The sequence below is a fragment of the Rhinatrema bivittatum genome, chromosome 19 (assembly GCF_901001135.1).
Source record: "Rhinatrema bivittatum chromosome 19, aRhiBiv1.1, whole genome shotgun sequence".
NCBI classification, from domain to species: Eukaryota; Metazoa; Chordata; class Amphibia; order Gymnophiona; family Rhinatrematidae; genus Rhinatrema; species Rhinatrema bivittatum.
This window is the reverse complement of record NC_042633.1, coordinates 30,033,689-30,046,492: the sequence shown is the minus strand read 5'-3', so window position 1 is coordinate 30,046,492 and position 12,804 is coordinate 30,033,689. Positions and strand designations below refer to the sequence as shown.

General features: G+C 45.3%; 1 protein-coding gene across 1 annotated transcript in view; it reads left to right on the top strand.

Annotated features, from left to right (window-relative positions):
• Positions 1-8,516: 8,516 nt before the first annotated feature.
• The window catches only part of GABBR1 (gamma-aminobutyric acid type B receptor subunit 1), a 59,707-nt gene continuing 55,419 nt past the window's right edge, over positions 8,517-12,804 (top strand). The window contains 1 exon segment of the mRNA XM_029584604.1: positions 8,517-8,965. Within this exon segment, the coding sequence (XP_029440464.1) occupies positions 8,606-8,965 (360 nt within the window). The 5' untranslated portion in view covers positions 8,517-8,605.

Here is a 12,804-nt window from a genome sequence, read left to right as displayed (position 1 = left end):
TTAGCATGTGGCACATTTAAAACTAATCAGAGAAAGTTCTTTTTCACTCAACGCACAATTAAACTCTGGAATTTGTTGCCAGAGGATGTGGTTAGTGCAGTTAGTATAGCTGTGTTTAAAAAAGGATTGGATAAGTTCTTGGACGAGAAGTCCATTACCTGCTATTAAGTTGACATATAATAACCACCACCACTATTATTAGCAACGGTAACATGGAATAGACTTAGTTTTTGGGTACTTGCCAGGTTCTTATTGCCTGGATTGGCCACTGTTGGAAACAGGATGCTGGGCTTGATGGACCCTTGGTCTGACCCAGTATGGCATAGTCTTATGTAGAATGACATGATTTAGAGGTTATTTATTACTATTCATCTATGAACTGTTAGACGACCAATCAAATACATGGATCCCAGTATCCATATTACAAAGCACTCTTACGACTAGGGGATGGTTGAGCGCTCTCACTGCTTGCTGCTATAGAACTCTCTCACCATTCTTTGGCTGTAATACAAAGCAAATTACTTCAGTGCAATGAACAGCAATACCTAATAGAAAAAAAATCTCTTCCTTGCAAAGGGAAAGGGATGAAACTATCACATTAACACGCTAAGGTATAATACTTTTCTTCTGTAGTGAAAAGAATAAAACCTCCACATACTGTAGATAATCTTAAGTAATATTTATTTTCTGCAATAGTCAAAGAATAAAACCTTCACTTAAATCCATCAGGTTTCACAGTTCTGGCCACAAACAGGAAACAAACTCATAAGTACATTTGTCCAACTCAGCTGCTTGATAATTAGGGGGAATATAAAATTAATACTTTTAATATGACAATTTGTATTTCTCATCCACTTTGATGCTAACAAAATATCATAAACGGAAATTACTTTTAGGTGTTACTAGAGAGCTATCCAACATTGCACATTTAGTCATCGCCAAGTCCTGTTAATACTGCAATGCATTCTTTTCATTTTTCTAAGTGAGATTATTTCCAACAAGCATGCTTCTTTTTCACACTTGTGTGAGGGAAGGGGACAGAAGGAGCTTGCAAGTTTAGCCAAAGGACCATGGGATCATGCCAACCAAACCCACCCCAAACCATTCCTACGAAAATATTACCGGTACCATCATCATCATCATTTATTTATGACATGCTTTTTCACCAAAAGAGTTCAAAGTGAGTTACAATCAGTTAAGCAATAATCAGATACATTGAATCAACAAGGCTAGAATCACTACAGAACTAAACAAACCTTAAAGGGTGGAAAAAAAAAAAAGCAATATGTATTCCCTCGTTGCTCTATCAAAATCACACTGTCAAAACTCAAGCTAAACATGACCATCCTACTTAGTCTCGTTAGTGTGCAGATACTTCTTGTTACGAGCGTCTATAATAGCATAATTGTTGGTCATGTGTGAGAAAATTGTTTTATGTATGAAGTTTTTATAAATGCAGATAAAAATAATCTTATTGGGACCACTTAACTCTTGTCTCTTATGAAACTCTGCATATGTTTTTATTTATTTATTTTATTTAACAGTTTTTTATACCGACCTTCATAGTAAATTACCATATCGGATCGGTTTACAATTTAACAAAGGGAAAAACTAGAGTAACAAATTCACGTAAACGAAAGATAACAGTAAGTAGGAATAAGTCAAAGTTACAATCAACAGGGGGAGAGAACTTGGAAGCTTGCAATCAGCTGGAAAGAAGAAAGGCCGGTAAGAGGAATTTTACCATAGAGTGTACAAGTTAAAAACTTAAGGACAGTGCTTTAACCTGAATGTCTCAGAGTCCATTTATTTTTTCTTTTGAGAAGCGGAGTGCCAGACCGGGTAGGAATGAAGGCCAACTAGTGATTGTCTGGTGGTTCGGGGAAGGCTTGTTGAAAGAGCCAGGTTTTAAGTCTTTTTCTGAAAGATAAAAGGCATGGCTCCAGTCTGAGGTTTGATGGGATACTGTTCCAGATCGATGGGCCTGCTATCGAAAAGGCTCTGTCTTTGGTCATAGCGAGGCGTGTGGCTTTAGTGGGGGGAACATTAAGAGTGCCTTTGTAAATGTCTCTAGTTGGTCTGATAGAAGATGTTTATGTTGACGTGTCTTCCCATTGAAACATTAAAATCCTGGTGAAGTCCCTGGTATAATCCCGACACCGTAACAGTGTTTCGAAGGCTGCACCTGCATCAAGGGCATTAAAATGAGACAAGGAAAGAAAAAGCTTCCAGAACTAGCGTGCTGACAGTATATACTGAAATGGGTTATATAGTGATTAAATAGCTTACATATACATCATGAAGTGAACACATTAAAAAAACCAACTTCTAAATAGCTAATTCAGCCAAGTGCGGCAGCGTCCTCTCCCTTGTGGTAACTGTTAGGTGCAATGCCAAAGAGACCCCCACCATTTTCTACATGGACTCAATTGGCAGGAAAATGTTATCAGGTCAAAAAAAGATACATTTTGGAAAAGACTATTACAGGGTATGCCAATCTCTACCCTCATTTAATCCATTAGATGTTGTATTCGGTATAAGAATCCATTGTTGCTCTCAGCGATTAAGAATGGATGGTATGTCACCTCCTCACGGATGACATATTCTCGCCTATGCTTTAGAAGTAACACCCCTGACCATTTTAGTAGCCCCCTCTGCACCAACTCCATCCTGTTCCTATCCTTCTGAAGGTGCGATCTCAGGATTGTACACAGTGAGGTCTCACCAGGGACCTATACAGGGGCAATGTCACCTCCCTTTTTCTGCTGACCGTTCCTCTCCCTATGTATCCATCTTTGTTAGCATTTTTCTGGCTTTTGCTGTTGTCTTATTTACCTGTTTGGCCACTTTAAGAGCATCAGATATGATCACCTCCAGATCCTGCTTTTGTTTCATTCACAGACAATTTTTTTACCCCTGGACTGTACCACTCCCTTTGTTTGTTTGTTTTTTCAGCTCAAATACATGACTGCATTTTTTAGGATTCAGTTTTAGCTGCCAGACATTAGACAATTCCTGAAGCTTTAATAGAACCCCCTCCTGTTGTTTTTCATGCCTTCCTGATTGTCTACCCTGTTGTAGATTTTGCTGCTATCTTCAAAAAGAAACCTTTCCTGATAGTCGTCCTGAAATATCCCTTATGAAAACGTTGAAAAGAACGAGTCCAAAGGCTGTTGTCGGGGAGATCTGGGCTTGGCAATCAGGGCCGCCCTGGAGGGGAAGGCATATGTCTGGAGAAGCAAGGCCGAGGCACATTGGTAGAGCCCATTGAGCCAGGGATGATACTTGGAGCAGGAGCACTAGGAATGGACACAAAGCAGGACACTGGAAACCGGGCTGTAAGGCAGGAAATCAGAGGCCAGATGGGTAGTGCGTCCGCATGGGCAGATGCCAAGAGGGCTGTTGAACCAGCACCGTGTGCTTCTAGGTATGACTTTTATAAGGATGTCAGTTTAGGGGACACCCAATGCTGGTCCAGTCGGGATACTACAGAGGCACAGCTAACATTCCTTGGAATACAAGGTAAAAATGCTCGGGCTCCCGGGAAAGCCAACAGCCTCTGTAGCCCTGTGGCAAGTTCATAATCTGCAAGTCCCAGGGCCTTTGTTTCAAACGTGGTCAGCCCTGATACTACTCCCCTCCGATGGGTGGCTTCTGGACACTCCCCAAAGACCTCTGGGATCCCAGACCTAACAGTCTTGAGCAGACATGGGCATTGCAAGTGCAAAGAGAGGAACTCAGGTTAACGTGGCAACCGCCATGGGTGTTACCTATTCAAGAACAGGGACTAGAACGATATTGTTAGCTGGCACTGATGTCACTGGAGATGAAGAAACAGAACACAGACTTCACCAGTACAAAAGCAGGCACCGGAGCTGTGGTGACAACTGGTGCTGATTTTACCCACGCACAGACAAGGACAGGAACTGAAGAAACAGATATTAAGGAGTCCATTGGTGCAAAGGCAGGCATTGGAGCTGTACCGACAGCTGGTGCCAGCCATGGAAATTCCCCATAGGGTCCTGTTTATTGCCTCCCCTGAAACCTGCCCTTCCAGCCTCAGCTCCAGCATAGCGTACCCTCACTTCTCTGGGAGGGGCTGCCACCCCCAGGCCGATCCCCTCCCTCAAGCCTCAGCACAGCCTGCATCCCCTCCGCCCCCCCCCCCCCTCCACACACACATACCAGCCCGAGCACCAGCCACTCTAGCCTCCAGAGATCCGACTGAGGACTTAGGATCTCTTTGCACAAGAGCACATATACAATCTCTCACCAACTGGTAGATAATCAAACATGTGGCACTCAGTGCAAAAAACTGGATAGCTCTACATTCACTGCTGGACTACTGTCTGCATCTTAATTTTGTTCATTTATTAGCGATTTAACATTTTTAATCTATTGGTTTGTTTTATATTTGTCTGCCAGAGATCCTCCAGAGACTACAGTTAATCTACTTATAACTACCTAGTTACACATCTTATTAATCCTTGTTTTGAACTAATTGCCTGTTATTATATCAAATAAATAAGTTTGTCATGGACCAGAGGATGGACTCACAGTGGCTGACAGTCAGGACCAAGGCACCAGAACAGAATCAGGAGGCAGAAGTGTGGTTAGACAGGCAGGTTGAAGAAGGCCAAGATCAGGGCAGGTGAAGTTCAATCACAATCAAGAGGCAAGCAGCAGATTGGGGTAGGTAGAGTGCGTACAAAGTCAAAGGCAAACAATGGTCAGGGCAAGCAGCAACAAGGCAAAATCAGGAATCAAGCCGGATCACAGGAGACAGGCAGCAAAAGAACAGCAATGTACAGGAATGCACAGAACAAAAACCTGTTGCTCAGGCATCAGCTCCAAGGACCGAGCTTCCTTTTGTAAGAGAGTAGTGATGATGTCATCAGGGTATGCCCACAAGGAAATCCTGTGTCCTGGGCCTATAAAAGTACTGAGTTGATGAGGATCCTAGACAGATCTGCAGGATACATCAGAGGATCAGGACGCTGGGGACCTTGCTATACTCAGGACCGTGAAATATGAGATGCTGACTGCTGTCAGCATCCCACAGTCTGCAGCATGTTGTACTGTTGTTGAAAATGTATAGGAAGTGGTGATTTGGCATATGCCTTCTGATCCTCTGCTGCTGGAAAGATTGGGGGATGTGGAAGCTGGGCTGTGGGAGTTGAAGTCTAGATGGCTTGCACTGTCCTCTAGAGTCCTCTGCTGGGGCTGCTAGGAGAAGTTTGCAGATGAGACTTCTGGTCCTCTGCTGCTAGAAAGAGTATAAGCGCTGTGAAAGCTCAAATCTAGATAACTCACAGTGTCCTCTGCTGGCACTGCTGGAAGAAGTATGTAAACAAGCTTTCCAGTTCTCTGCTGCTAGAAATAGTATGGGGGCTGTGGAAACTGGAGCCTAGACAGCCCATACTGTCCTTTAGAGCCCTCTGCTGGGGCTGCTGAGTGAAGAATGCAGATAAGCCTTCTGGTCCTCTGCTGCAGACAGACACCAGTTCCTCCTAAGTGCACTCTATCTATCTATCTATACTGTATATACATATCCAAAAGGAAAGGTATGATAGGGGAGATAAGACAGAAACATTTAAATACCTCAGTGGTATTATTGCACATGAGGTGGATCTATAGTTTCCTCTAGGAGTGATCGCCCATACATTTCATAGGGTTGCTCACAGGTTTTACATGGTCACTCACATTCTTATTTTTTTGTGCTATATACAGGAATACTAAGCTAATGCTGGTGCTCAAAAGTTGTTGGTTTAAAAAAAAATTGTTGCTTGAATGAAAACAAAATGTGCACACACCTAATCACTCCTTGGAGGGAACATTGGGTGGGTCTCTTTAAATGGAAAGTAGTCTCTGGAACAAGGGGTCATGGGATGAGGGTGAAAGGGGATAGATTCAGGAGTAATCTTAGGAAATATTTCTTTACAGAGAGGGTGGTGGATGCATGGAACAGCCTCCCAGTGAAGCTGGTGGAGACCAGGGCGGTATCTGAAATCAAGAAAGCACGGGACAAGCACAGGGGATCTCTGAGGGAGTGGTGGGGATTGTAAAGCTAAGTAGTTGTGTGGATGGCCCTTCGGTCTTTTTCTGCCATCATATTTCTATGTTTCTAAAGTGGGCCTGAGAGGGAGAGAATAGTGGGTGGTAGGGTTTATAAGGGGTGAAGGAACTGCTAAGGTAGGTTGGAGTCAGGTCTTTAACAGATGTGTAGGTTAGGGTCAAGATCTTGAATTCGGTGCAGTAGAGAGGGTTGGCAGCCAGTGTAAGTTTTTCAAGACTTGGGGTTATTCAGTCAAATCTTTGTACCCTTGTTTCCATGCGAGCTGCAGTATTGTGCATAAACTGTAGCCAATGATTTAGGGTCTTGGGATTCCCATGTATAGGGAAATATAGTAGCCCAGGCAAGAGAGAATGGTTGCCTGGACAGTAGTTATGATAGCAGTGTCATCCTGTAGTAGGCAAGGTTGCAGAGGTGGAAGAAAGCTGGGGACCTGTGCATTGGTGAGCCTTTGGGAATCTCGTATGAAGCCCAGACTCTGAATTTATGAGCTAAGGATAAGAGTTCTTCCCCCAAGAGTCACTTTCAAGAGAGCGACTGGGATCGTTTTTTCCTATCTAAAGCGTCTCTTCTTTTGGGGATTTAGACCTGGCTTTGATGAATCCAGCTGGCAATTTTCTCCAAGGATCTATTGAGGTGTGATAAATCTGATCCTGATTTGTGCTGCTTGGAGTTAGGAGTTGGATGTCATCGGCATAGGATGTGGCACTCCCTGATAAAGTCACTCAGGAGGACTAGGTGGGTGAGAGGATGGAGCCTTGAAGTACTCCACAGGAAAGTGAATGAGGCTGGGGAGGGGGGGGAAGCTGCTCCCATGGAAACATTCTGAGTAAGGTCTTGGAGAACCAGGCAAATTCTGGGTCTATCAGTCGTATATCCTGCAGTCAGTGGAGGAGGAGATTGTGGTCTACCATGTTGAATACTGCAGAAAGGTCCAAGAGGATGAGGAAGGCCAAATTTCATCCACCAGGCTTAATAGTGTGCCTTCTGTGCTCTAGTATGGTCTGCAAGGGATCCTAGGGCATTTGTGGTGTGCCAATGATCGGAAAGTTGCTAGATCTTACTTGGTCCTTAGATAATGACCATAGTGGCAATTTCCAATGCTCGCTCTTCTCTGTGGAATGCTGTACTGGCCTAGAAAGACTTCCTTCCCTTCTCTGGGTGCAAAGAAAGCGTCACAGCAGGGAGAATGCTCTTTCAGTGGGAATGCAGTAGATGCCACAGTGAGTCTCCTCTTTGTTCTTCCTGAGCTCTCTTCTTTCTCTCTGCTCGTCATTCCCCTCTGTCTGTCTCTCTTTCTACTAGCATCGATCACTCACTCCTCTTGCCCTCCTTTGTGCCTCTTCCTCTCTCAGATTCCTCTTTCCTTAAGTCCTTTGATGAGCTCTCCCTCCATTTTGTCTTTTCCTTCTCTCTCTTTTTCCTCTTCCTCTTTTCTGTTTTCCTCCCCACTCTTTTCTCTCCCTCTCCCCTCATGACTGTCTTCCTTCTTTTTTTTCCTCCGCTCTCTCTCCTCCTCTCCTCTGTCCCTTCCACATTCTCTTCTTCCCTTTTCATTGCCTCTCTCGCCTTCTATTTGGTCTCATGTACTTGCTTGGCTCCTTTCGGTCTCCCTCTCGCCCTCAGTCTACCCATCGTACTGAACGTGATGCCTTCTGCATGACCCTGTCTTTATTTCAGGCTGGCCAGCCAATATGGGGGCCCCCTTCTGAGCCTCCTGCAACTTGAAATTTTCGAGGGGGGACTCCCCCCCCCCCCCCCCCTAGCCAGCCCTGATTTTGGAAGGGCCCAGCCTAGGGTCAGCTGGACAATTCAATCCTCCCCTTCTGTCATTCCATTCCCTTCTTCCTCTCCCTCTCCTGCATCCTCCTCCTGCCCTCCCCGTGATTCCATCCTTTCCAACTCCTTTACTCTCCCTCCTCATCCCTCTTTCTCTATCCTTCCTCTTCTCTCCTTCACTCCTTTTCCTCTCTCCCTTCCATTCTCTCCTATTTACCTCCCTTCCACCCCTCCAGGCCTTTCTTGTTTGCTCCTGCCTCTTCACTTTTTTTCTCCCTGCCCTCTCTTTTCTTACATTTTCTCTCTTTTTCTCTTGGTCTCATTGCCTCCATTTCTTCCTTTTCCTTCTCTCTCTTCATCGTTTACTATCTCTGCCTCCCCTATTGCTCCCTTTATCTCTTTAACAATATCTCTCCCCCTCCCTCTGTTGCTCCCTTTCTCTCTCTCTCCTTTGCTTCCTTCCCTTGATGAGATGATTGTGTTGTGAAATGTCAGCTCTCCGCAGGGTAGCGGATGCTGCCTGCCATCCCTCCTACTTCCTCCCTCCTCCCCTCCATCCATTTCCCCAATTCATTTCTGATTCTCTTTGCAAAGCCTTTATCACAGCAGCTTGCGTGACATCAGCTTCCATCCAGCCCTCTCCCCCCTCCCTCCCCCCCCCCCCCCCGTCTCCCTCTCCCTCCTCCTCTCCGCATCTCCTCTCCACTGCAGTGAAAAACCACAAAAGATGGAGCTGATGCCTGCCTCTTCTCCATGGTGTGCTACCAGCTGTCCCCCTCTCTGCCTTTCTCCCTGCCCACCATGGGTCTAGGATGCCTTCCTGCCCTGTCCCCATCTCCATCGCCACCGGGGCCCCTCAGCCACAGCAGCAGCGGTGACAGCATGCCTGCCTCGGCCCGGGCTTTCACCCTCTTTCTGCTTCTCCTCACTGTCTCCCTTTCTCCTGGCACAGGGAAGAAGGCGCTTCACATTGGGGCCCTCTTCCCCATGAGCGGGGGCTGGCCTGGGGGTCAGGCCTGCCACCCCTCCGTGAAGATGGCCCTGGAGGACGTGAATGAACGCAGAGACATCCTTCCAGAGTATGAGCTCAACCTAATCCATCACGACAGCAAGGTAAGTGGCCCTGTGTGTGCGTGTGTGTCTGTATATGCATATGTTTGTGTGTATATCACCAGTGTGTGTGTTTGGCACTGTGCATCTCTGTGTATACGTCTGTATGCATGTATTGCTGTGCACCTGTATTTGCATCTGTGTGTCTATATATGTGTGTTATCTGTAAATCCCACAGTGTGACTATCTGTATGTGTCTATGGACCAGACAAGTAAAAGGATTTTCCCCTTTTTTTTTTTTTTTTGTCTATTGGAAAAGTACTTAGTACATCTGGTCCTTTGTGTCATTGTGTATCTGTTTGTATCGCTATATCTGTGCGCGTGTCTGCCTATCTATGTGTGGGGCACTGGGGCATCTGAGTGTTTGTCTTTGGGTGTCTGTGTACACCGGAATATATTTTCTGAGCTGCACATGCATTTGGGGTCCCATAGCCAGCGCGCACACCTAGGGATAACGGCACACGCTTGCCAACACAACTGCGACATAAAAGGACATACCCTTTCACAATCACATGGTGGCACAAACATGCACCCTGGTATCAGTGTGGCTCTCCCGATAAAGGGGACACAAACACATGCACACGCACACTGCAACTCAATGCCGTGCATGCAGACCAGCATACATAGGCACACACTTTTACACAATTACAGTGGATTTCTGACATGCACATACGCACACACACACACTGACTCATGTGTGACACAGAGACACACACATAAAGGCAGTGACACAGACACTCAATTTGTTACATGCTTGCACTGTTAAACAACAAACTGGCAAAGATCAGGATAGTATCCATGCTATGAAGCATATATTGCCATGTACACATACCACTAATTGCACACAATGTGACTATGTACTTAATGTGAAAAACATATACACAAAGTGATACACACGCATAATGAAAGAAATAGCCTGGCATTTGGATGTACATAGACACTGGTGCACAATGTGAAATATCATTCATACTGTGACCTATGCACAAACTATGTAACAGATATGTAATGTGAAATACAGTGTCACACACTGGCTAACATTCTGACGCATGTACACTCTTTAAAAGACAACACAGAGTTGCACACATATGGCATACGTATTGGAAAGAAAATGTTCACTCTGATACCCATTAGGGCAGATATACACTCTGTAAAACTCCCATTATAGCACGCACATACAAAGAAACACATACACTGTAAGATCTGTAGAGGCTGTGGTATATAGTTTCGCTTACTGGCACACATTATGGCAGACGTAAATACTGTGAAAATCTCACACTGTGATAGATTGTAGCATATTGTATTCACTAGAAACACATACACTCTACTGACATGTGGCAGGCAGCATCTGTGTTACAGTGTACTTTTAAACATACTCATGCACTATCAAAGAATTTGACATGTCTGTCCTGTGACACACACATTGTCACATATTTAAACACACTTGTACATATAGTGATGCACATTGTCCCACGTTTGTGTGCACTCACCCACTCTTCTGCACATTCACAATGTAAATCACATACATTGTCGCATCCCAACACACACACACACTGAAATGCTGTGGCCTTTGTGCATGCCGTGAAACACACCATGTTACACTGTGAAAACCATAAACTCACTCACGTACATGCACTATGACAGGTACATACTAGGATACATTTGTTGTAACACACACATACAGTCGGGTACAATGTGAAGGCATACATATCACACATGCACACATACACAGCGGCCGGTGCCCAGTATGAAATGCCACCCGTCTAATGTCACTGCATCACATGTGTGCATTCTGAACAGGACCTATCACACACCATGTCGCTGTACCACATATAGTCACTGTGAAACCTGCCCATTGTCGCACACCTTCACATGTTGTGAGAACTGTGACAGGTACACCTTGGGATAAACTGTCACCCACAGCATAACTGTTTTACACGTATACGCACTGTGAGCTATATTGGTAACCGTACACATTGATGCGCACACACACAAGTATCACTTTGTCATACATGCACACATCATGAAACACAAGATTGTATATTCTAAGAGGATAAAGGGGGCTGTATATTTTATGGATAGGACAAAAGGAGCTCTGAGAGTATACAGGCTACTGCATATATTATAAATATAGTATATGTGAAGTTATGTGTAAATGTTATAGATCACACATTGGGCTGTTTGTCTTTTAAATAAGGCACTGTGTGTTTATATTTTACTTGAGATAAGGGCACTCTGGGAATATATGATCTATTGGATGCTATTATTGCACACATTGTATATAGGCACTATGTATACCTATTATATAGCGGACGCAGGACCCATTCTGGGTGTTAGGCATGCATAGCAGGGTGTGAGAAGTCTGGTGGTCAGCTCACTATTGAAGACTGAAAATTCCAAGTTGGCAAGTGACTTGCCGGTGCCAAGATGGCATGAACAAAACTAAGAGGGACGGGGCAGTGGCATTCAAGGGGCGCGTTTTTTGCTTCCCTCCCTCTGCTTGTGTACGGGCCTTCCACTTGGCTCCAAGAGAAACGGCAAGTGGAGGAAGTGCAAGACAGAACAAAGACTAAACAGATCAGAGGCAAGGAGCAGGAAGAGAGAGCGACAAATAGAAGGCTGGAGGGAGGAGAGAGAGCGAGAGCACGGTAGCTGCAAAGAGGGGAAAGAGAGGGAGAGAGCTAGAGGTAGGTGAAAGAAGGCGAGAAGGATACAGAGCAAAGGTAGAAGAGAGCCCTAGGGAAGGCCATTTACCTGGGGAAAAGAGCTCGCAGCCTGCGTGCAGATAAAAGTAGACGCCTTTTTTTTCCAATGCCCTTAGCTGTTTACCCGCGCAGAGAGAGGCTCTGGGGGAGGCAACACCAGGAAGCGTTTTGCATTTCCCCCAAATTACTCGCATTATTTGTTGCCAGAAAAAGCCGGTGCAAGTCACTGTAGGTATGTTTTCCCTCGGGCAGCTTTCGAAGGTCAAGCATGCGAGTATTTTCCCTTTGAGAGCCGGTGCAGAATCCATGGGGGAAAAAGGGACTCTCGGGGCTCCTGCCTGCACCGTTTGCAAACGTGTCCCCACAGTGTGGCCTGCAAATTACAGAAACCCAGAGAACCCCGGCAGGATCCGGGAATTGTCCTTCTTGTGCTTTCTGTACTTTGCAAAAAAAAAAAAAAAGAGAAGGTCCTTGCACCCCTTTACAGCGCCTCAATGATGCAGAGGAAGTATCCTCCTGCCGGATGCCCCTTCATCCTGGCCTCCCCCCTCTGCCACCCACTTCAGCAATTCCCCAAATTGCATTGTGATACTTTGGGCCTTTGAAGAATCGATTTTGTGTGAACACAGGTAGTCTTACCTGCACGCAAGCTTCGTGCTAGGCAGGTAGATGGCGACAAAGAACTGGAGAATCCATTCCAGTATGACCAGCCAGGCTCCTTCTATATTGGGTCATTTTATTTTAGTCTATTATGGTTTTTCAGCTTTAAGCACTTCATGATAACTTTTCACTAAGGCAGCTAACTACAGAATTATGTGCGTCTACCTAAGCCCACAGAAAATAAGGCAATTTTCCCAAAATGCAAGGTAACTGTGTGCGGCGAGTTAGAAAACTGCGTCGTTTTGTGGGTAAATGTATGTGGAAACCGAGGTGGTAAAGTTAGGCGTATTCATGGCAGGCCATCTACATGCGTTACCTTTTGAAGACGTGCATCTACGGGGCGGTTTTCCAAGCTGTGCACCCGTGATGCCCAATTTGTCCCAGAGACAGCGCAAGTAGCCACAGAAGCCTGCACCTGCTTTTTCCGAGGGGAATTTTGTTTTCCCTGCCGTGGAAAACAGTGGGCAGAGTTTTGAAAAT